This window comes from Neodiprion fabricii, chromosome 1 (genome assembly GCF_021155785.1).
Source record: "Neodiprion fabricii isolate iyNeoFabr1 chromosome 1, iyNeoFabr1.1, whole genome shotgun sequence".
Lineage (NCBI taxonomy): Eukaryota > Metazoa > Arthropoda > Insecta > Hymenoptera > Diprionidae > Neodiprion > Neodiprion fabricii.
In genome coordinates this window covers 24731492-24756733 of record NC_060239.1, presented here as the reverse complement: position 1 = coordinate 24756733, position 25242 = coordinate 24731492, and the positions used below count along the sequence as shown (strand labels likewise).

The following is a 25242-nucleotide window of genomic DNA, read 5'->3' as shown; positions in this document are numbered from 1 at the left end:
CAATTCCAACGTCGACTATATTATTCACTGACCTCCGTGCTAAGACGACTTATGCTTTTAACGTCGAGTCGGACGAAGTCTTTTTTCTATGCATATTCGCTCACCGAAATGAAGATTATTTATTTCTGAAGATAATTTGTTTCTCGTTTCTGCAGCATTTATTTCTGCCATGTAAATGAATCTATTTGTCAAACCAATGGTTGAATATAGTTTCATGATCCATAGTTGCATTGTTTAGTTAGAATTTTGTCTGACGTTGAAGTATTTATCCTGGAAGATAATTTTCACCTGAAATATAGAAGAAGGAGTTGCATGTTTGAATTTCACTTGCCTTGACTGAAAATCAAGTCCTCAAATAACGACACATAGAGAAACTACTGATTCAATATTTGGAAACAGAATATCTTCACCAGTTATCAGATATTTTCCTTACACACACTTGTTGATCGAATTTATCTGGAAGTGAAGACAGAATAGAAGCAAAAAGTAAGTTGATCAAATTCCCTCGACACCTTTTTCTCTCTCAATTTTATAGTGATCAGTATGTCTCGTGGGAAATGAGTATTCGATCGAAAGCTGACATGATACGCAGGTAAGCGGAGCTCCTTAGGGGACACGGGGACAAAGTGAGCGAAGGACCATCCATACGATTTATCTATAATCAATTTCATCGTTATCCTGTCACGAGTCGTATTCGCGTATATAAGTTAGAAATAGACACAGTTTGCTGATGCATGCAATCGCATACTATGTCAAATGAGCCAACCTCCAACCTGACCATTTTCGATTTATACCTATTTTGTGGTTTTATCGGGATCTATAAAATGAAATATTTCGTAACTGAGATACGAAAATGAGATCACAAAAACATTCTTGGAATAAGTTTTTTATTACGCTGGGAAAAATTATCTCTGTTGACCAGTCATTTTACTTGTAATATCGATTTAACAAAGTAATTCATAACCGTTTAAAAATTCATTTAACAACTAAAGCGGTCAGTTTTTAAGCAATCGTATATCAGTGAAAAGTGTACCAAAAATATTAAAATAACCTGTCTATGCTCCATTCACGTGACTTAATCGGAGGTTGGCTCACTTGTCGTAGAATGCCCCATACTTACATAGCGCATATCGTTTGTCTTTAGCGTTTGTCCCCCATCGTTACGTAGAATTTTATTTACAAGTGTTGTTGAACAGATAGTGTTGCATATTTGTTATTAAACAGAACGAGGAATAGAAATTTATATGCAAAGTGCAAGTAAAAATTCATGACGATAATTAAATAATATTATTTTCGTCAGTGTTTCGTTGTTAAAAATTACAATCAATACGAATTGATTAATTCTTTGAATTCCTCTTTCTTTTATAACCACTCGGCGACTTGCACTATTTACATATATAGTGTTTAAATTGATTCACTTGTTTTATTTATTTCAGACCGCTTTGATAATTTATTTATCCATTTACTTGTTTAATTATTCATTTATTAATTAATTTATTTACTACGTTTTATGCATGGTTTTTGGATCCATCCAGTTATGATTTTGGTTTTGGGACGGTGTCGGTATTGCCTCATCACGATTTTTGTTTTTCATTTTCAAGTTTTGTAATTTATGTATATGGGCGGTGGGATTGTTTGTTTTTTTTTTGTTTCAAACGTACAAAATGTATACAAGATGACGAGAGGAGGCATTCTTCAGCGTCGGTCGAGGGCTGGTTATAAGTGTCGTAGAAACTGAAATTGTATGGATGGTTCCGACGACCACGTGCATTCGTCATCGATTCTGTATCGTAAAATTTCCCCAAAATCATTGCCATTTAAATTTAACCCTGCAAAATGTAGCCGTTGAAATATTTTTCATATCTAATTGTAAATTTCCACTTGACTCGGAAATAATTGTGTACAACATAGAATCGGTGACGGTGATGAGGATACGCAAATGTCACGCGTAATTCTGAAATTGCAAATTTTGCCAGACATTCACATCGAACGGTGGATACGTTTAGCCATTGTTGAATAATTTTCGAAAACGCGTGACAACTGCTGTCCCAAAAATTCAACAAAAAGTGTCTTCGTTCCCTATTGTATCTATGTTGTGGTTGATTTGGTAGCTAGCACAAACGTACGACTAGTTTGAGCGCACGATCTTGGCGAGGATCGAAATAAGAAAAATAAAAAAAAAAAGAACGAAGGTGACAAAAGAGAGCCAAACTCAATATGGAAAATGCGGTGAACGCTTTGGCCGGTGGAAACATCAGAGCCGGATATCGTCGGTACGTTTCCGGTGACACGGAACTCTGCATTCCTGAGCGTTACGTCGACGTCGCGCCACGAGGCGTCGGCGCTCAAGGTATCGTTTGGTGAGTTATGCTATTTCTTGGATTTATTCGATCGAATTAACCGATATTTATATGTACAGTGTTACGAAATTAACGTACCTATTTCATCTTATCGCTTATTCGACTGTTTTTTTAAAAACCGTGCAAAGATCGTTTTCAAACTCTGAACGATCTTTGACGTACAAGACGAGAGACGTTTCATATCTTCGTCGGCAATCGCAAAATTATTATTAAAGTTCGTATGATTTGGAGGGGAGGGGTAATTTGTGACTAATACAGTGCATTTTGTATCATCATCGTCGTAATAATCTCTGAACATCGCATGTAGCTTCAAATCGACTTCTTATCCTGTACCTGACACGTGAAAGAATTCTCCTCAGTTATTCGATGAACTAGGATTTTGTAAGGTGATATTGTTTGCTTGCAGTGCGGCCTACGATACAGTGACAGCGCAAAATGTAGCCATCAAGAAGCTGTCCAGACCGTTTCAGAATGTAACACACGCGAAACGAGCTTACAGGGAATTCAAGCTCATGAAACTCGTGAACCATAAAAACGTAAGAACGCATCGTGATATTCCGTTGTGCGATTTCTCAATGATTTCACAGTTGTGCTGTAACAGAAACGAACATTCGTTAGATTCGAATTAATCTCCGAGCAAGCAAAAAGTATTTAAAAAAAGAAGAGCAAAAATCTGCAATCCATTTCCAAAAATAGAATAAGTATCGATAAATTTTGCAGATCATCGGACTTCTGAATGCATTCACACCTCAACGATCCTTGGACGAGTTCCAAGACGTCTACCTCGTTATGGAGCTGATGGATGCCAATCTGTGCCAGGTGATCCAAATGGATTTGGATCACGAACGCATGTCCTATCTCCTGTATCAGATGCTCTGTGGAATCAAGCACTTACATTCCGCTGGCATTATTCATAGGGCAAGTTGTCGAAGTTGTCTAGTTTAAGTCTCACCCATTCGTTCAACAATTCGAAATGAAATCAACGAGCTCGTATCTGATTTTTTAGGATTTAAAGCCGAGCAATATTGTTGTGAAATCGGATTGTACCCTGAAAATATTGGACTTTGGTCTGGCCAGGACTGCCGGCACAACGTTCATGATGACGCCGTACGTCGTGACGCGATATTATCGAGCACCCGAGGTAAAATCTTTGGAAAATAGTCATCGTTCAACAATTCTCAATTTCAAATCACCGTTGGTTACAGGAATTAATTTAAGATTGTCATAATTTACATTATATGTGATGATCAATTATTTCGTGACCAGGTAATTCTTGGCATGGGATACAAAGAGAACGTGGATATCTGGTCGGTCGGATGCATTATGGGAGAGATGATTCGAGGTGGCGTCTTGTTCCCCGGAACCGATCACATTGATCAGTGGAACAAAATCATTGGTAAGTAACGAAGTTTTTTAGTCAGTTTTTGATGTTTGAACACATCTTTTTCCATTCAAATTGATGCTATTCGACACATTTCTGCATATTATCCACTGCATTAAAGGATCCGAAAAACCAGTTAGCTGGAAATATATTGGAAACAATTTTGCATCAGCTTTACCCAATTGTTACACCAAAGTCGAAGACAATTTGGAACAGTATTAAAGGAACGCAAAACATACCTTGTTCGATTATCTTTGAATTTCGTCTATTTCCTCTATTCGTCGTACAGAGCAATTAGGAACACCCGCAGCAGAGTTTATGCAACGACTGCAGCCGACGGTGAGGAATTACGTTGAAAACAGGCCGAGATATCCTGGATATCCTTTCGACAGGCTTTTCCCAGACGTCTTGTTTCCGTCAGATTCCTCTGAACACAACAGGCTAAAAGGTAGAGGTTGTTCTTCACTAGCTAAGACCAAATAGCACAGATCTTAACAGATTGCCAATGCAAAAATTTCCGTGCCATTAAGCACAATGGGAGGTCCATTTCATGTTAATTAAAGTAAAAATACATACATTAGACGCAAGTCTTGATTCAGTTGACATCTTTATCAAATTTGTATTGCAAAAATTTGCCCTGCATTTGCTGTCTGTTCGACTCTGTGTCTCACCCGATTCATTAAATACTAATAACAATGATTTCGTTTCTCCCTCTTTTTTTTTTTTTCTTCACCTCTGCAACGACAGCGAGTCAAGCCAGAGACCTTCTTTCACGTATGCTTGTCATCGATCCCGAGCGACGAATCTCTGTGGATGATGCGCTGCTGCATAACTACATCAACGTCTGGTATGACGAAGGAGAAGTTAACGCTGTGAGTATATTTTCAAGATAAGAGAAGAAAACAGTGATGTATTTGTACTCAGTCATAGTAAATGAACTGACAACTTCAATGAGAATATGTTAATACACTATTTGTACATCTAGTTTGGTAGAGACTGTTATCAAAATTTGTCATATTTTCTTTATCAATCTGTATCAGCCTGCACCTGGACCGTATGATCACAGCGTCGATGAGAGGGAACACACCGTGGATCAGTGGAAGGAGTTAATTTATCAAGAAGTAATGGAATACGAAACAAGCCATAACCCAGTTGCCGTTGCACAACCCGCAGATTCAGCTGGATCACGGTAGACACTGGCTGGAATTCTGTATTTTCAAAATACGCGACAGTCTGAGTTATAGTAACGGTGAATTAGAGAAAGAAAGAAAAGATAACACGAATAAAGTCGCAATCTACCCTAAAATGGAGTCCAAGCAGTCCAAGTACTGCTCTATGAGGTAATCTCAATACAAAAAAAAAAAAGAAAACCAAGACAAAACTGATTTAAACAAAACAAAAATCTGATAAATGATGGGTAATTTCATATAAGAAAGGGTTGTTTGTGTGGACGTTATGATTTCGTTCTTACGAGTCAGTTGCGTTTGGAGAAATTTACGTAAGATTTTTCTAGAAAAAAAAAAACAAAAAACAAAAAAACAACTAATGTAAAAAAAAAATATAACAAAAAACGTAAATAAAAATAAAACCTTCCTGCACCTCGTTTCTTACAAGTAAGCTTCGGTAAGTTACTTGTAAGCTTCTTACAAGCAACCTAATTATTGTGGTATGAACCAATACACAGACTTTCTCGAACTGTAAAGCGACTGCTTCCGATTAATGAGTACATTATTATTTGGACTTTCGATCCTGTGACACAAGTTTTTCCGCTGTCATAATAACAGCGAAAAGAAAAGGTGCTTGTGTTTGTATTTAAAAAAATTAAATTGCAGTCTCAACCAAAAGTCTTTGTTCACAAGTTTTTTGGGCAATTGTAAACTATTCTTTGCGAGATCGTAGAGTAAGTCAAAGGGGGTGACGACTTACCGGTTTCATTATAAAAATATATCCGACCTGCATTCTTTAAGCATTTCGAACCAAACTGATACTCTGGATGATTGTACACACTGAAAAGTGGTATTTTCTACGTTGTACAGTAAAAATTGGTACTGGAAGAATGGATCACATTAATCACAGTGACTGGCTTTTTATGTGAAATGTCAAACCGCATCGACGACATTCAATTTACAATCGGTTCTCATATTTTGCTACTACGGAATGTGATGGAAAGTGATTAACTGCGTGAAAACCGCAAAGCTTAAGAGAATCGGTAAACATCTAAATATTCTTTGAATAAGAGAGTGTGGCAGACTATTCAAAATCCGAGCAATGAAATTCAGTATCTCGAGGGTTAAATTATACACATTTGCGATTCACTGCCTGTGAAGAATAATTGTGTATTTCACATTATTTCGACAGTTCTTTAGATGAATAGAACGTTTTGACGAAGCTGGAAGATGTAAACGTAAACGTTTTGTCTTCGATACTTTTCTATACGGTTTTAAATAATACCTCTACCTCATGGGTTTATAACAACACTTTTCATATTGTGTAGAGACACTTTCTATCGTATTCCGAGTCGTTACCAGGATCAGTCTGTTTTGAACTGACGACTGTGAAGCAATTTTTACAATTTGGTAAAATGCTTTGACATGTCTATGAATGCATGTTTTACAATGTGCAATTACTGTCATCGTGAAAATCGTTGTTCATTTGCTGCTGTGGCAATTTACAGGTCGACCGAAACCTCTTCTATACGTTATTGTTGATGCATAATGTTCGATTTTTCTTACTTAAAAATTCCCAATCAAATTTTGTGTCAATAATCACACTAAGAACATCGATAACAATAATTGTATAAAAATTATATTCATTCAAAACTATTATGGGAATAAATGATACGCATTCCCGTATAGTCGTTAAAATTCAGTCGTTCATTTTAATTTGATTTTGAAATCGTTAATTTGTTCGGTTTTTTACGTTTTCGAGGCAATAATCACTTTGCAGCAGCAATAGAACAACTCATGTATAACGTAACTCGTTTTCATAATGAAACAAGTTGTAGTGTGTCGAAAACAACTCTTCGTTTGTAGAAGAAAAGTTAATAGCATTGTCTCAAATTTTAAATTTTCTTCGTTACACGTTAATCAATTGATTATCTAGACGAAACTAGAGAAGTATTTGAATAGGAGCCTGCCATAAATTATTCCAACGTACATTTGGCACAGTGATCTCACAGGTCAATGAAATCCAACGAAGCATCTTTTTCGAAGATTATTCTAATCTCGTTGAAAACGATGTAGCAAGGGAACATTTGAATATCATTTAACTCAGAAATATTGTCTATCATCTGAACGAGATTGATCAGTACTGCCACTGTAAGAAAAAACAATAACAACAGCGATGCAATATTTGGTTTGCCGTGTTAGATGATACAATTTTTTACTAATTATGTTACATCAGAAAATTATTACGAAACATGATGAAACGTGGTTTTATCAATGAACTTTTATCGCATATTCCTAAGTTTTTACGTCCCCGTTGCTCATAAATTACCGAGCAAACGAGGAGTAAAAAACTAAAATAAAGGTAAATAAAAAATAATAATAATAATAAATAGTAATAAACTTACTTAGGTAAAGTTGAACTTATGTGAGGTTGAGTGGTGGTGAGTAAAAAATATATTTACTCATTACGAAATAACGATTTGTATATATTTAGCTAACAGATGGGTGTATACACAGCTCTGGTATAATATGTTGCAATCTTTGAGAAAAAATTTGCTAATAATTCCGATTATATCATATTACAGCTGTAATGAAGTTTCTGAAAATTCAACGACTTTATTCAGAAAGAACTGTTGCAATGAAAAGTTTTTTGTCGACTAAACTATTTCAACTAATTGCGATCTTAATAGCGATTGAAAACAAAGATGGAACGTGATATGCCACAGCTATTAGTCTATGAAAATTGCCGTGGCCCTTGCAATCACTTTTTTATTGGTTATTGTTAGTTGATTAGTTATTAGTATCTTAATTTAATTGGTATAGGTCTATTAATTAAACGACCTATGTATAAATATTAGTCATATAATAGCGTTGGAGAAAAAGTAACGTGCTCTGGCGTATGAGATGGGTAATCTGATGTATTGGAGAAAAATTGTAGACGCAAATGCTTTTACTGATTATGTAACTAAATTAAGTTTTATCTTATACATATATATCGATGTAAAAATTCTATATTATAAATTATTATGTAAAAACAATGTTTTCCCAGACACTGGAAATAATCTATAACCATTTACCTAGTATTTAATAGTACACATAATTGACGAGATTAATTCGCTAATTTGTGAACTTTGTTTCCGCCTTTGATTTTTTTCTTTGGTAATTTTAATTTTCCAGTTCAGCACTAGTATGCAATTATTGCTGCGTTCAAATGACCCTTGGTATATCAATCAATATTGCATTTTTCCCCAAAGCTCAATAAGTGAAATCATAATACCGTATCATGAAACAAACTTCATTCACGTTTAAGCCCGTACGAAAAAAATTCAAGGTGTACTTGCACAAAATATGCGTTACAAATACCAATTTAAAAACATGTCGACAAATGACAACTTCACTCAAAATTGAATAATACGCTCGTGCTGAAGGCAATTGAATGCCAAATTGAAATAGGTAAATAATTTGTTGATAATTAAAAGTGCGTATAAATGGGGTATGGGGGAGAGGGAGGATTTCTAATGAAGTTATTTTATTGTTGATTCTTTTTTAGGAGTAATGGTTTCTAAAGAAACGGAATAAAAAGGTGAAAGAAAAGAAAAATTTACAAACGTTGCGGGTATGTAATCAGAGTGTGTGATAAACATTGGTTTGCAATTTTTCACGCAAGTATAAAATAAAACACCGACAAATACCGTGATTTAGAGGTATTTATCCGATATTTTTACGTGCGTAGGCATTGTCTCACGCGGTGAAAAGATGATTCACATACAACTTATATATATATATATATATATACATATATATATAATAATATAACGAAGAAGTAAAAATAATAAAATAATAATAATCACTTTCGTATCAAATATTACGAACGAAATTCAACAAATCAATTTTTTTTAAGACCCACTCTTTGAACAAGGCTATATATTTTACCGCAGAAGCGTATAATGGAGGATGAAATTTGAAAACTACAAAAAGAAAGATAAAAAATAATCAATAAACGCGTAGCTCTGAAATTCTACACGATATCTGTCACAACATTTTATAAATTGCATCGGAGAATATGCGTGGAAAAAAAATAAATAGTTATGAAATGTGAATTGTATCTATATTTATTGTGCATATAACGCGAAACTACAAATATTAACCAATTTGATTAATTAGTAATGTATGGTAACGTTAATCCTTATTTCCACGACGATAATTATGTGAATATATTGCTACAGTCCGATCCAAATAATCATCAAGCTTTTGTAACACTAATTATAAAAAAAGTAATAGTAATAATCTTAATAATAAACTTAACAATAATACCATCAACAATAATAATAATGGTAATATAAGTAAGAATAACAGTAATGATTATATGAATAATAAAATTAACAATAATAACAGTAACGGAATAATATTAGATACTGTGATTATTGCGATTATTGTCATTACGAGTACTGAGCCTCACCAAAAATGTTTGAAAATTCCAGTTAGAAAAAATTAATTACGACGGTTTAATACGCGATCTCAAATCGGTCATTCGAGATCAACAATACAGGGTTCCTGTGAAACGGTTCTTGTTATTGCGAAGGTAAATTATCATTGTCTTGGAAGTCATTTGTAATAACTAATGAAATCTTATACAATTACTGTAGGAAAACCTTGCTGTGCTGCAATATAGGCGTAACGCTCTCTTTTAACTTACCGTCAAAGTACACTAGGCAGCATTTATCATTTCGATTGACATCATGAATCATCTTCTTATTAATATTTTGCAATTGGTTCACAACGATAGATTGAAAATTTGGATATCATCGAATAGAACCATTGGTGCACTACGTTATACGTAATTCGAACGACAAGTTCGCGTCAAAAGGCTGTAAATTACAGTTTGTGCAAATGCGTGTAAAGATTTTTGGATCCGCGCTCGGTACAAGAGTGAAGAGTGATATATCCAAGTAAATTATTTATGTATCATATAAATGAAATTACCAATTAAATACCGAAGTAAAATATTAATAATAATAACAGAAGTTGTTATTATTATTAATAAAACTGATAACAATAATAATTTTAAAAAAACTATAATCGTAATCCTCTTCTCTAAGAATAATAAGAAGCGAATACAAACAAAAAATATTTTGAATGATTGAGAACAAACAATAATGTCCATGTTGCTAACGTAGCGGTGAGGTAGTTTTTGCATAGAATTTTAGCAACTAGTGATTCGTTGTAGTTGGGAGAGTAAGATAGCTTTTACGGTAGTCTAGAATAGGTTTTTAGGTAATTATCAACCCTGTTCCTTTTCACTAGAATACAACCCCCTTTGGGGCGACCGGAACTCTGAGTATAGTCTGCGTTGCCCATTCATCTAGAATTAGATATGACCCATAGGTGTTCTCCCGAGCGCTGGCTTTTATTTTCTGTATAAGTTAAAGAGATAAGAATCGAAGCATTTTATAATTGTTGGCGCAATTGATATTGTCGATATGATATTCATTTGTCTTTTGTTCATGCACGTCCATTTATCTGCTTTACCAGATTATATCTAGCGATCGATCGGTTCAATAAATAGCGTGGCAAAAACAAAAGTTACGCAAGTTTTTCATGTCAGATTGACAATATTCATGTGTCGTCGTCAATTTTAAAGCAACACGGAAACTGTAATTTTTGTATATTTATTAGAGTAAAGAAAAGTGAGAAAAATAATGAAATGAATATGTTGCATCTTACAGAAATAAAAAACAATACTTAAATATTATAAGTAAGCCAGCCAACAGCGAGATAAAAGAGAACACCGTGCACTCGCATAATACATACAATAACGTAATAGAATAACGGAAAATCATAATCTTAAATTATTACACAAAGGAAAAGAAAAATAATAATTACCATATTAACATTAACTGATATATATATATATATATATACCTCTTCTGTACATATATATATTAAAGAATAACAATTACGCATTGTTTTTTGATGATATACTATAATGATTAATTTGTGAATAAGTAAAATGATGTAGTGTAATATAATTATGTTATATATTTGGAGTATATAATATAATTGTATTATCGTACGCGACGGTATAAATATTATAAATACACGATAATTATTATTATTATTACTACTACTACTACTACTACTACTCTACTACTACTACTACTACTCTACTACTACTACTCTACTACTACTACTACTACTACTACTACTACTACTACTACTACATACATTAAATACTACTATTATATACATGATGAGGTAAAAATTAATAGGCGAATGAAAGAAAAGAAAAAAAAACAAACCATTGTCCTTGTATCGTTCATATGTACTTAGGCAAAGGCAAGTATACAGCGTAGTCTGGGAAAAAAAAGTTATATAAAACAGATCGTAGATCTAGACTGAAAAGGGGTTCCTGACTTGTGTGTGTATCGTTTCTGTAAATTTAACCAGAGAAATCGTAACGATGGCATTTATTGTAGAACAGATTTACTGACGATCGGATCGTCGTCGTTATATTATTTTACGAAAATATCGATCCCTTCCCATGCACGTGTAATCTATAGTAAGATAATCTTTCTATCATCTAAGCTCTCAAGTCGGCTCTTCAGAGCGTGATGTACGCATACATGAGTGTGTGTGTATGTGTGTGTGGGTGTGTGTAAAAATTTCGAACCGGTGATACAGAATACTCTGGGTTTTTGGGAATCCCTAGCAATAGAAGAAAGAAATAAAAAATAATTGAAAAAAAAAAAAAAACAACCGAAATCAATGTTTAAATACTGTGATGTATTGACACGCCACTCGTTTCTTGATTAAAAAAAAAAAAAACATAAAATAAAAAATAATATGCTAGCATAATAGATTATTATTTAACGGCAACTGAACCAATGCTCAAGGATACTGTTGGTTTAAAGTAATAAAGAAAACCCGTAATAAGAACGTAATAATAAATTACGAGTTTTTTTTATAAATCTAATTCTCTTTTTGTCTCTTTCTATCTATTCTATCTATCTATCTTTTACCGTCTAAAACCTCAGCGTGTAATTACACGGTGCAATATAAGGATAACTTTTTTTTCATGCGCATGTCCAGTCGATAAGTTTTCATTTCAATATTGAAGGATCTACATACGTAACGTAATAATAATACTATATATATGCTGTATGCGAATGAATTACTTATTATTTAAATTGATGTTTTTAATTACAAATATTGCCTTGTCATTACCATTACCTGCACTATTACAATGTATATTTCACAAACGATATTATTCTTGACCAATGGCAGAGTGCTTACATAGCTAATGTACAGTTATCTTGATTCTGCACGGATTGAATTCTTTAACCCCGTTTGATGTTCGTTGGATGAACAAAAAATGTGATTCCTGTCTCGAAGCTCATTCCTGTCCAAATTTTTGCAAAAACCAACGAGTTCGTTGTCTTATTGAAAATAAAAATGAAAATTATTGAGATTTGTGCCTACACACTTCAAAACTCCGGAAAGAATCGGTTCGATAAACGCCAAATTGAAAATTAAAAACAAAACTTGGAATTTTTAGTAATAGTTTTAGGTATAATTATATTGAGACTAGATTATGCAATAGTTATCACATTATAGCAGTAGCTCTGTAGCAACTTAATCACATAGTAGATAATATTTCGTGCATGCTGTTGTAAAATACAGTCGTGTAGAAATGGAAGCATTGTTTTTCTACTATGTTTTTTATTACACAACGTACCTACCATATAGATCGTTCTGTATGCGATTTTATTCCAATTTCGATCGTTTTTCACCGGGATTCATCAAGTGATATCAAAGCTTGCAAATATTTTGGCAAATAGGTACAACAACGATTTCGCGAAGGGGTATTCAGCGTGAAATAATAATTCTACGTCGGCAGTTTTTCAGCTTCCGCAAAATTTATGGACATCATTACGATTAATTTTATCTGCGAATTAATAAGAATTGTTGAAAATCCTTGAGTCACAGGTCGATAATCCAATTACCCCTCTTCAGCCGACACGGGATAAAAATTTTTAGGCAATTCTGATAAGAGTTAAAAAAAAGCCATTGCATATGCACGCAGCGTCACGTGAACACGTATATATTACATCTTACCGGTCATAAATTTCACGACGAGCAATAACGAAGAAGCGTGACGGAGATTATCCATTTTCTTTAATTTCCGCCGTCAACTCGAATCTCTACGTGTATGAAAACTCGCCAAGACGTGCCGACAGTGCAGACAGATGGATGAGCTTTTATATCTTGGAAATTTAGGGAAGCGGCTGGATTCAAAGGTGGCATACTAAATCGAACACGGCATTGTTCATGAGGGGAAAAGACGATATAACGGAGCATAAACTTTTCCTCCGTTTACGTCGAAAGTTCAAACTCTCGGTTTGTTTTTTACCGGTCAATTCTTACCTATTCTTTTAATTTATTTAACGTTTCTATTGCCAACGGATCTTCGATAAGTGACAGATTTCTTCTCTACATGTACGTAATTGCATCGGAGTGATTTCTGTATTATACTAATCCATATTGTGAAATCGTAGTATCCACCCGCCATTTCCGTTACAATGTTCAGGACACCGTTTGAGAAACCTTCATCGACCTTATGCCTCGAGCATACCTACAACTAGACAGAGTTTAGTTTATAGAACCTCTGCAGCCAATTAAATTACTCGGTAGGTACTTGGAATTCGCGTGCGATACGCCCGTTAATATAATTAATGCAACTCAAACTACGCCTAGTCGTACGTATAGTGTACATGCATGACGAGAGTGCTGAAGCCTTGTTGAAACGAACGATCATTATCGACCTGAAATTGTGGAAAATTAATGAAGTTCGGACGTTTTTAAGCTGAGGTCAATTTTAACTACCAAAGTCGTGGTTGTATAAATTTACATCTCTTACAGTTTTAGACGAATGAATTGCTTCGAGCCATCATAACGACTTGAAAGGTCATTGATTTTTTTCTATCCCTATCCATATAGTCTTCATTATATTTTTGATAAAAAAATAAACATCATATTCTTATCTCAGGCTGAACGACAAGCGGATCAAAGAAGCGCTAATTGCGAAGGCGAAGGTCGCGCTAACGAGTTTCCAGGGTGATAATTCCACTTGCTTGAGATTTGTACAACAAGCACTTCTCCGAAAGCGTAAAACAAGCTAGTCCCTTGTCACATTCGCATAGCTTCATCCCTTTGGCAGCCTCCCAGTTCTAATTGGAGAAGACTTGTTGTATACAGTATTTCCTTCCCATGTAGACCCTGAACAATTCGTGAAATCATGACAATGTAACCGGGTTGCCCGGTCGCGCCCTAAAAAGCAGGGACATTGTCCCGGATGTAGATTCGCGACCCTTGGATCAACCCCTTCATAACCCTGCACGTATAACGTTCGCGGTGTTGGAAATAGTCGCAGAACGACGAAATAACCGAACACATATCGATACCCCCGAGGTCTCCTCGATATGTTTGACACGTTCGCCAGCGGCCTGCCGTTTCGTCCGTCTCACCTCGTTCGACTTGCGTTACGTGTAACGTGAAAATGGTCGAGGGGGTTTGCGAACCGAAGGTAGCTGTGGAGTGATATGAGGAAAATAGCGCGCGGGGGAGGAGACGAGTGCGTGAACGATCGGGGGAGAAGAATTTGACGAGGAGAAAGAAAGAAAGAAAGAAAGAAAAAAACTTTCGACGCTTTCCTTCGGGAACGGCTGCGGTGAACGCCAACCTTGTTGGCGCGAGTCCTCCATATCTTATGAGACTCGTACAAGTTTCGCTCTAGTCGTTACGAACTACCAAAGTAGATATCGCGAGCATAAGAAATATCCAGAAATAAAAAAGGAGAGTGATTGACAATAACGAGAGGAGAATAGAGGGGTACGAAATGGTAGCGTGTGACTTTACGTAAATATATCCATGTTACGCGTATTACCTCGGCTTTGCATTCACGGATAAGGAATCCGATCAGAAACACTTCGGGAATCTATACGAATGTCCCTCGAGATTGGGAAGCGTATATTGTGGTACGTCGGCACGTATGCATTGTAAAAGGTTCGGGAGAGGCGACAAGGAATTTTGAAAATTGGTCAAATTCAGTTGGCGCGAGGCGTTGGAAGAGGTTTGTGGAGGTGGGTGTAACTTCGGCAACGTTGAAAGAAATTTGGAACGGAGACGTGGCATCGAGTACCTTATACGTACGGTTAAAAAGCTAAGCTCGAGTCTGGAGAGACGAGACGCCTTTAAACTCACTTGGGAAAATCGCAGGGAGCCGTCAAGTGTATAAATACTGCTCTCATATACGTGTGTGTACATAGGTATACAAACATGTACACGCCGCGACGGGGGATTAATTCCAAAAAGCCGTTTAGGCCCCGACCTGCAACGTGGCGAGTATGCCCATAAACTCTCAAAGAGATATCTCTCAACCCTCCCTGTTGACATTTAGGGCTAGATAATTTCCGCCAACAATACAATCTTGCAGCCGGTGGATTTCACCCCCCGAACTAACGCCTCGCAACCGCCACCCCTGTGCTTGTGTTCGTGTATGTACGTGCGTGTGTGTACCTTTGGCTCTCGGGACACCGGAGTAATTAGTGTTTCTCTGTTGCGTTCCCGGTATCGACGCACATACGTGCGTTTTATGCGGGTGATCGCTTCGTGTAATAGACGGGAAATTGAGCCCTTGCAACGCCACGCATCCCACGTACACGTACAATCTGCACGCTTCCTATTGTACCTATAAGGTGCAGTGTCCCGCAATTTGCGGATAGTTAGCTTGTATATCGTTGCTGCGGTGGGTGATAAATTAGGGTGTTAAACTTTGAGTGAAATTTTTTTATCGCGAATATTGACCAAGGGGTGACGCAACGTAGGGGTGCAACATCCCTTGGCGGGTGGAAAAATTTCGAATGAGACATTACGATGTTTATAATAAAGAGCTGTGAGAAAACTACGAAAATTTTCGGTTTTTTCGGCTGTAACTGGTACAATCCGCCGATCACAGCGACTTCCTGTAACGATACTACGTTGGAATAGGGTTTGAAAAGATTGACGCTGGCCTTTTTTTTTATACCGCCGGAAATTTAGCTGCCAAAATTCAAAGGGGTTAGATATTAGATGTTAGATGTTTATTGAATATTTCCAAAGTAATGTTGGAAAACGCAAGGGTTGGCCTTCTTTTCTTCGCGATTTCTTGTGACGAATATATTCTCGTCTCAGAATCGATTGGCCCGACCATTTTCCCACTGATTGATATCAAGAACAGCGTAGGACAAACAGTTGAGGGAATACGCAGAAATTTGTTATTCGCAAATAAATTTCCATCCGCTGCTCGATATTATTGATACGACTTGATACGAGTTGATACTGCGCGCAATCGTTCTCTCTCTATCCTATAATGATCAAATAAACTCAATAACGCGTACATGACCTCGCAAAAGTTGTTAGTAATCGAACTTAATCGTTAAGAATTTGGAACTATTGATAAAGTTTTATAGGAATCTCGTGGGACCGACTTTAAACCGATTAACTTAATTTACGGCTCTGAAAATTTTCTCTCATATCCGCTTCCCTTAGACCAAACGATAGTCCGGGTTAACAGCGTCATGATGTGACTTGGAAAAATTAAGTTTAAGCTACTCGTTTACTGATTGACAAGCCTCACTCAAAGTCGACCCAATAGAAGAGAAGACATAGCGAATTCAGGTCGCTTTTCCATTCCGCACCCCCTTAATTGCCATTGTTAATTTTTCACACTGATGATCCTTGGAATGAATTGTAAATCCGTGTATTTTATCCGTTGGCAATTGATACAAACCATCGCGACTTATTTGAATTGAAAATTTATGTTCACATTCCGGATGACATGGCGAGTCTTTATACAAGGTATGGATAGATATCTAGAATACCACGCCTTGCGAATTAGCTTTCCAGACAGAGATGAATGATGAATTTTAAGGACTGCATTATCGTTGTTGAATACTCTATGCCTCATGGGAAACGAAAATCTGTAACGATAAAATTGATACACCGGATCATCGTCGACTTTAACTTATGAAATGTCCTACCATTTCCGAACACCTCCAACCATCCTATTTATCTATATTACTAGATTAGCTATGATATGAAAAGAGAAGAATTATTCATTTCGAAATGGGATTCTATTCGACGCGCAATCGATGTATTCCGTAACATTAGTATTCATAATTATTCCAACAACTTTTCATTTGCTCTCTCGATCTTGAATTTTCATAGGCATAGAATCGAAACGCTGTTTTAGCTGGTCGCAAGTGAAGTATCTGCGTTGGGTGGAGGAGCAGAATTGTTTTTCGTAAAGTATTCGGATGGAAAAAAATTAAGAGTAACTGTAATACATCACGGATGCGCTAATTTTGAACGAGACGAAATGGATGCTTCGTATATGAGACAGTATTTAACGCTGCGTAGTGATTTGAAGACCTAAAAAGGTGAAAGGGAGAGAGAGAACGAAGCTTCTTAACACTTCGAGTGTATTTTAACACACATTTAAAAGATACGAGCAAAATTTTTCATCATCCAACTGTCGCAGAACGGCAGCGTTATCAGCTGACCCGTTAACTGAAGGATATATCTTCAGTCAACGGCTGACCATCGAAGGGCCTGGCCGTTTGAGTCTGGAATCGGCAGGACAGATAAAGTGTGTATTTCTTGTATGAAACGTGAAAACTAAGATCATTATACATCATATCATATCATCGTACATCACACATCATGCATCATACATCATACATCATACATCATCATACATAGTATTAAAGGTCGAAACCAAAGTTTGGATGTCGGATGTTCAGAAAGTGACGTCACCAATTCAAAATCAGCTAGCCGAATTCCTCAGTCTGGAACGAACCGCGCAGTAGAGCGGACGGATGAGAGTCGCGCTCCGCAAATTTCGAGTACCGGGTTCTCAACCTCTCGGATCCCGCGCTTCGGGTCCGCTACGCGGTGAAACTCGACTTCCAGGATAAGCGCTCCGTGGTTCCTGATTCATGTTTACAATAAATTATTTCAATTCGTTTTTCGCGCAAACCCAAATTCAGTAGCTGTCAGTGGGCTGATAAAATTTCTATAACTTTATATTCTTCTCATAATCTTTTCGGTGAAATATATCGATAAAAAAATTACGTTAAACCTTACCTATGGAAAAAAGGTGGAATAGCAAAAAGATTTGGATAGGCCATCTATGGTGAAAGTAAAAAAGAAGGTAAGTACCTTTGTATTATACAGCATCCTAGCATGATGTTCAGGACATTTGTAATGTGATACAGCTACATTTGCTTCGGCTTGCAGTTTTTTAACAATATCACTCGTTTCGATGTTCAAATTTTGAACTTTGGCAATAATGTAATGCTATGATATAAATTATGCTCATTTAATGCGATGGTTCTCCACTAACTATATGGCTATGTGTCTATTAAGTAACGAAATGGATGAATATTTACTTGATAAAGACTCAATGGTAGCGTCAAAGTACTTCTTGCTATAACTGTGGTTAAAACGATGGTTGCCCACCATGGTAAACCGGTCGTAGACTGAAATGTGACCAAAGTATCTTGTACAAATTCAGCAGGTGTGCTCTCCGATATATCTTTCCAAACTCCAGTTAACCGGACTTGCGGTACATACTGTGTCGTTTCACTTGAGAATTGCCTGACTCTAAAATGTTTAGGATGGAGAACCGTATAGCGAGTGCGATTGGCGAGCAATAACATCGAATTAATCAAAGGTTTGCTGCAATTTCTTGAAATGTTGATTCCGGTGTGTGAAGAACGTAAACCCGTTGCACTCTGTGTATTGAACTGAGACGGCGTATTTCGATCGAAATTAAATAAACTATCTTTACCCGCAACGGGTGACATAGTCTTCGACATGTGAATTGAAAATGTTAGACTATTTCCACTGTCAATGTGACTGGCGCCCTGGTTCAGGTTGAGGTTATGAGTTGATCGCCGTAGATAACTCACGAGTCTCACATTGACTGAACACATTGATGCAGGATGAGTGAAATTTAGACTTCGTTGGAAGTAAAAATTATAGTTTACGGAACGTAGCATTTCAATGACATAATTTCAGTATCTTCGAATAACCTCTCACAAGTCAAGCAGGCTCGATGGCGCGTCGGAAGACCGTTTAGAGCATGGTTTATGGTTCAGGAAAATGCTGTTGCTCCGTTAGCGCTCCGTAGCAGGCATCCGTCTCCTCTGCCGCGGCCTATGTTTAATTGGGATTCGAGCGCTCCGCTGTCGGAAAGCGACGTCTGATGCGCGCTGAGTACGAATAAAGATAGCATTAAGCCGGCAGCATTTTAACGCTGACTGAAGAATATAACGACGGATAACCCTGGGTAAATTTTTGTGACCAGTTTTCGGCGAGCAAATGTGCCCGGGTGGACCTGGGAGCGTAGGAGAATAAATTTCTTCCACACTTCGTAGCAAAACAGTGATTTAATCAAAGTATGGGTACCCGAGAGAAGAATGTGTACATAGATCATGAATAATAATGGACCAGATGTAACAATGATGCGGAGACCAAAAAGTATAAATGCATATGCGGTCCGTGTACAATACAAATATATATGATCCATTTTCCAGGAGACAAACTAGATTTTCTGCAATAATACGGCTATAATAGGAAAATGGTAGAATCATTCATTTCGAAATGGGATACTATTCGACACGCGCTCGATGTATTCCATGACATTATTGTTCATAATTATTCCAACTTTTCATTTGCTCTCTCGCTCCTGAATTTTCCTAGGCATAGAATCGAAACTCTGTTTTAGCCAGTGGCGAGTAAAGTATCTACGTTGGGTAGAGAAGCAGAATTGTTTTCAAAAATTGGCCGTATGGAAAAAAATTCATAGCCACTGTGATACATCACGTATGCGCCAATTTTGATCGGGATAAAATGCATACTCCGTATATGAGACAGTGTTTAACGCAGTGGCATGATTCAAATACCTAAAAAGGTGATTGTCGGCGATTTCTTTTTTTTTTTTTTTTTTTGATAAAGAGAGAAAGAACGAAGCTTCTTAAATCTTCTAGTGTATTTTAACACACATTTGAAAGGTAAGAGCAAAAATTTTTATCATCCGACTGTAGTAGAACGGCAGCGTTATTAGCTGACCCGTTGACTGAAGAATATGTCTTTAGTCAAAGGCTGACCATCGAAGGGCCAAGCCGCTGGAATCGGCAGGAAAGATAACATGCGTATTTCTTGTCTGTAATGTGATGACTAAAATCATTGTACATCTTGTCATATCATAGATCATACATCATACATCATAAATAGTATTAAAATTCGAAACCAAAGTTTGGATGATCGGATGTTCAGAAAGTGACGACACCGAAATTTTTTTTTCTCTTGACGTCATCGATCTATAGTAATCAGCTAGTCGAATTCCTCAGTCTGGAAACAACCGCGCAGTAGAGCGGACGTTTGAAAATCGTGCTCCGCAGATTGCGAGTACCGGGTTTTCTACCACCTGGATCCTGCGCTCTAGGTTCGCTTCTTGGTGCACCTCGAGTTCCAGGACAAGCGCTCCGTAGTTTCTAGGCTCCAGGTCCTCTACCTGATGAAACTCGACTTTTAGGCGAGCGCTCCGTATTTTCGGCGCTCCAGGTCCGCTGCCTGGTGAAACTCGACTTCCAGGACAGGGTGGAGGATAAGGATTTCTACACAGTGAGTATATTTTTATAATATTTAAAGGCAATTGTAATTATATTGTATCTAACATTATTTTAACTTCTCATGTATACAATAAATTATTTCAATTGATTTTTCGTGCAAGCCCAAATTCAGAAGCTATCAATGCGTTTGCCAAATTTCTAATTTTTCATAATTTTCCTACGATCTTCTTGGTGAAATCTGTCAAAGAAAAAATTATATTAATCCTTCAGCAATATTCTTCATGTGTTCTAATACTAAAAATATTTTTTAGTATTCGAGATGGTATTATATAGCTATAAATGCGCTAATGAAATTTATTATATTGGATGAATTGATTGATTATACTAATCCTTACACAATATTTTCGATATGTTCTTATACTGAAAATATTTATGACTATTGAAGGTACAACCCAAGGTGGTTATCGGTGGTCGTTGGAGGTGGTCGGAGGTGGACGAGGGGGAGGACGAGGAAGACTAGGAGAAGAAGGTGGCTGAGGATTTGTGCTCGGTGAGTAAAACACTTTTATAACATTTGATGGCAATTGTAATTATATTTCATCTAAAATATTTCAAACTTGTCATGTTTACATTGAATTATTTAAATTCATTTTCCGCGCAAGCACAAATTCGGTAGATATAAATGCGCTAATAAAATTTATTATATATTTGATTAGTTAATTAATTACGTCATTCCTTACACAATATTTTTAATGTGTTCCTATACTGAGAATATTTATTACTATTCCAGGTATAACCCGAGGTGGTTGGCGGTGGTTGGCGGTGGTCGAGCTGGACGAGGTGGAGGACGAGGATTCGTGCTCGGTGAGTTCAACATTTTTACAATATTTGACGAAGTAGAATCAGCATCAGGAGTAGGATCAGGGGAAGATGTAGAAATAGGAGTAGAAGTAGGAGTAGTGGTAGGAATAGGACTCGGAGTAGGAATATGAGTAGAAGTAGGAATAGTAGGAGTTGAAGTGGGATTAGGAGTAGGAGTAGTCGGAGTAGGAATAGGAGTAGTCGTCGTAGTAGGAGTAGGAGTAGGAGTAGGAGTAGGTAGGGCGGGGTGGGTCGTGTAAGGGGAGGAGAGGGGTGGGAAGGGGATATTATCATATCAAGTTATCAGTAATAAGCAATTGCGGGTAAAATATTAGCTTACTTTTGTGAGTATTTACGAATATAGCCTCTATGAATATTCATTGTTGGTGTATAAGTCCTGGCAACGTACCTACTTTCTGTAAGAGATGTTGAAGATTTTCAACATAATTATGTTTCAGTTCTGTGCCCCACCTAGTGATCCACTAGTACATATCCTCCGACGTGACATCGCTGTGCTACGTATAAAGAAGAAAAGATTTATGAAGATGCAGATTGCTCCTCTCTTCTTGCCATTGTGCTTTCAGCCATTGTTGTGGTGTGTGTTTAAAATTAAGGAGAGTATATAATATAGAATAACAGGTACAGCTACGAATATAGCACTACAATAAATCTTATAAAAATGAGCTCTCATTGAGATTTCTCTGTATTTATAACTCGACGCGAGAAGGCAAACATCAATGTAATGCCATCTGTAAGGTAATTGGACTCGTATTTGCACTACGAGAACTCGTTGGGCATTTTGCGGTGAAGTTTGAAAAATTGTTGTACAAGAAATTAAATAACTATAAAAATGGATAAAAAATATTATCTCTAATTGTGATTGTAGCTAATACAGCTCTAACCGTATATTGATTATGTTAATGATCTATTGTGACAAGATCGGAATTAGATAATCTCTCTAAATACTTATTTCCAGTCTATTAATTTATATCATGTATATGTAAATGTATATTTCTTCAGTTTATACAATCACTGCACTAGGATTACCCTTACCACGTTTTATGTTGCGCTTGTGTAATTTGTATATTATTAACCTTACGTTTTACTGTATTTGCGACAAGTTGTGAGTGTTTCTAATTTTTTGGCAATTATTTATGTACATGTAAGTGTATATATGTATATGTATACTTATGCATGTGTATATACATATATACACATGTTTAAAACTAGATTTTTACAATAAACACAGAGGTTTTAGTATATTCACATACGGATTTCTGTGTATAGGTATACTTGAACCAAAATATCCTTATCTCTAAGACGGAATTCTTCGTAATTCGCATTTGTTCTTGTAACCCAATGTCCTACATACGATAGCAAAAATCGAGATCCAACTTAACTGAGTCTCAAAGCCCTGTTGACATAAAAGCAGCTATTTGATAGAAATTATAGTTATAGTTTACACAGCCTATTGCATGATATTTCATCATAAATACGTATGTTTCAATGTATTTAGGAATAATTTATCAAATGTACAGAGGTCATGTGCAAATAATAAATGAATTCGACCGCAGTTTGATGTATTCATTAGAGCTTTAACAATAAATTGATCCTATAATTTAAGCTTTGTTACTTCTTTTATTTTATTATGGATAATCAAAAACATTTCCGACTATTCGTGCTGTGGAAGCATGGGGATTAAACCAAATGTAGCAAAAGATTAGAAACAGTGTATGTGGAGTACGGGTATTTTTCTAATAATGCAAACACGTGCCGCTAGCTTAGTTTTGACATATGTATCTAGAACACCACGCCTTGCGAATTAGCTTTCCAGACAGAGATGAATGATGAATTTTAAGGACTGCATTACCGTTGTTGAATACTCTATGCCTCGTGGGAAACGAAAATCTGTAACGATAAAATTGATGCAGCGGATCATCGTCGACTTTAACTTTTGAAATGTCCTACCATTTCCGAACACCTCCAACCATCCTATTTACCTATATTACTAGAATATTCAAAATTATTCCAACAACTTTTCATTTGCTCTCTCGATCTTGAATTTTCATAGGCATAGAATCGAAACGCTGTTTTAGCTAGTCGCAAGTGAAGTATCTGCGTTAGGTGGAGGAGCAGAATTGTTTTTCGTAAAGTATTCGGATGGAAAAAAATTCAGAGTAACTGTAATACATCACGGATGCGCTAATTTTGAACGAGACGAAATGGATGCTTCGTATATGAGACAGTATTTAACGCTGCGTAGTGATTTAAAGACCTAAAAAGGTGAAAGGGAGAGAGAGAACGAAGCTTCTTAACACTTCGAGTGTATTTTAACACACATTTGAAAGATACGAGCAAAATTTTTCATCATCCAACTGTCGCAGAACGGCGGCGTTATTAGCCGACCCGTTCACTGAAGAATATATCTTCAGTCAACGGCTGACCATCGAAGGGCCTGGCCGCTTGAGTCTGGAATCGGCAGGACAGATAAAGTGTGTATTTCTTGTATGAAACGTGAAAACTAAGATCATTATACATCATATCATATCATCGTACATCACACATCATGCATCATACATCATACATCTTACATCATACATCGTACATCATACATCATCATACATAGTATTAAAGGTCGAAACCAAAGTTCGGATGTCGGATGTTCAGAAAGTCACGTCACCAATTCAAAATCAGCTAGCCGAATTCCTCAGTCTGGAACGAACCGCGCAGTAGAGCGGACGGATGAGAGTCGCGCTCCGCAAATTTCGAGTACCGGGTTCTCAACCTCTCGGATCCCGCGCTTCGGGTCCGCTACGTATTTCGAGTACCGGGTTCTCAACCTCTCGGGTCCTGCGCTTCGGGTCCGCTACGCGGTGAAACTCGACTTCCAGGATAAGCGCTCCGTGGTTCCTGGTTCATGTTTACAATAAATTATTTCAATTCGTTTTTCGCGCAAGCCGAAATTCAGTGGCTGTCAGTCCGCTAATAAAATTTCTCGACTTCCAGGATAAGCGCTCCGTAATTTCTTTACTCCAGGTCCGCTACCTGGTGAAACACGACTTTCAGGACACGCGCTCCGTAATTTCTTTACTCCAGGTCCGCTACCTGGTGAAACACGACTTTCAGGACACGCGCTCCGTAGTTTTTGCGCTCAAGGTCCACTACCTACAGAAACTCGACTTCCAGAACAAGCGCTCCGCAGTTTTGGCTGTCCAGGTACTTGACCTGATGACTTTTGACCTTCGGGAGTAATTTTGCGTAGTTCCGGCTGTACAGGTTCGCGACCTCGTGACTTTTGACCAAGCACTGGGTAGTTTCTGCGCGGGTCCGCCACGCGGTGAAACTCGACTTCCAGGACAAGCGCTCCGTGGTTCCTGGTTCATGTTTACAATAAATTATTTCAATTCGTTTTTCGCGCAAGCCGAAATTCAGTAGCTGTCAGTCCGCTAATAAAATTTCTCGACTTCCAGGATAAGCGCTCCGTGGTTCCTGGTTCATGTTTACAATAAATTATTTCAATTCGTTTTTCGCGCAAGCCGAAATTCAGTAGCTGTCAGTCCGCTAATAAAATTTCTCGACTTCCAGGATAAGCGCTCCGTGGTTCCTGGTTCATGTTTACAATAAATTATTTCAATTCGTTTTTCGCGCAAGCCGAAATTCAGTAGCTGTCAGTCCGCTAATAAAATTTCTCGACTTCCAGGATAAGCGCTCCGTGGTTCCTGGTTCATGTTTACAATAAATTATTTCAATTCGTTTTTCGCGCAAGCCGAAATTCAGTAGCTGTCAGTCCGCTAATAAAA

At 37.0% G+C, this 25242-nt stretch overlaps 2 protein-coding genes across 16 annotated transcripts in view; one reads left to right on the top strand and one right to left on the bottom strand.

Moving 5' to 3' along the window:
* The window catches only part of LOC124188114 (stress-activated protein kinase JNK), a 153360-nt gene extending 148020 nt beyond the window's left edge, over nt 1-5340 (top strand). For 12 of the 15 annotated variants that reach the window (XM_046580484.1, XM_046580490.1, XM_046580479.1 and 9 more), the window contains 7 exons: nt 2767-2896; nt 3081-3278; nt 3367-3501; nt 3627-3756; nt 4031-4195; nt 4489-4613; nt 4782-5340. In XM_046580484.1, the coding sequence (XP_046436440.1) occupies nt 2767-2896; nt 3081-3278; nt 3367-3501; nt 3627-3756; nt 4031-4195; nt 4489-4613; nt 4782-4934 (1036 nt within the window). In that variant the 3' untranslated portion in view covers nt 4935-5340. Of the gene's footprint in view, nt 1-2111; nt 2361-2766; nt 2897-3080; nt 3279-3366; nt 3502-3626; nt 3757-4030; nt 4196-4488; nt 4614-4781 lie in introns of all 15 variants that reach the window. The other 3 variants (XM_046580492.1, XM_046580478.1, XM_046580493.1) reach the window with 3 other exon arrangements.
* An 8753-nt stretch (nt 5341-14093) lies between these two features.
* Nucleotides 14094-19134, bottom strand: LOC124187859. The gene is made up of 3 exons (XM_046580047.1): nt 18395-19134; nt 18165-18302; nt 14094-14234 (listed from the first exon to the last, which is right to left on the bottom strand). The coding sequence occupies exons 1-3, from the start codon at nt 19004-19006 to the stop codon at nt 14094-14096; spliced, it is 891 nt and encodes a 296-aa protein (XP_046436003.1). The 5' UTR covers nt 19007-19134.
* Between the last annotated feature and the right edge of the window lie 6108 nt (nt 19135-25242).

What these genes read in the sequence shown, in the direction of transcription:
- LOC124187859 (XM_046580047.1), bottom strand. Translation starts at nt 19,006, where the DNA reads ATGCTACGTTCCGTAAACTATAATTTTTACTTCCAACGAAGTCTAAAT. An exon ending in TACCATTGAGTCTTTATCAA is followed by an intron (nt 18,303 to 18,394) that starts GTAAATATTCAT and finishes TTTATATCATAG; the next exon opens with CATTACATTATTGCCAAAGT. An exon ending in GGATGCTGTATAATACAAAG is followed by an intron (nt 14,235 to 18,164) that starts GTACTTACCTTC and finishes CCTGCTTTTTAG; the next exon opens with GGCGCGACCGGGCAACCCGG.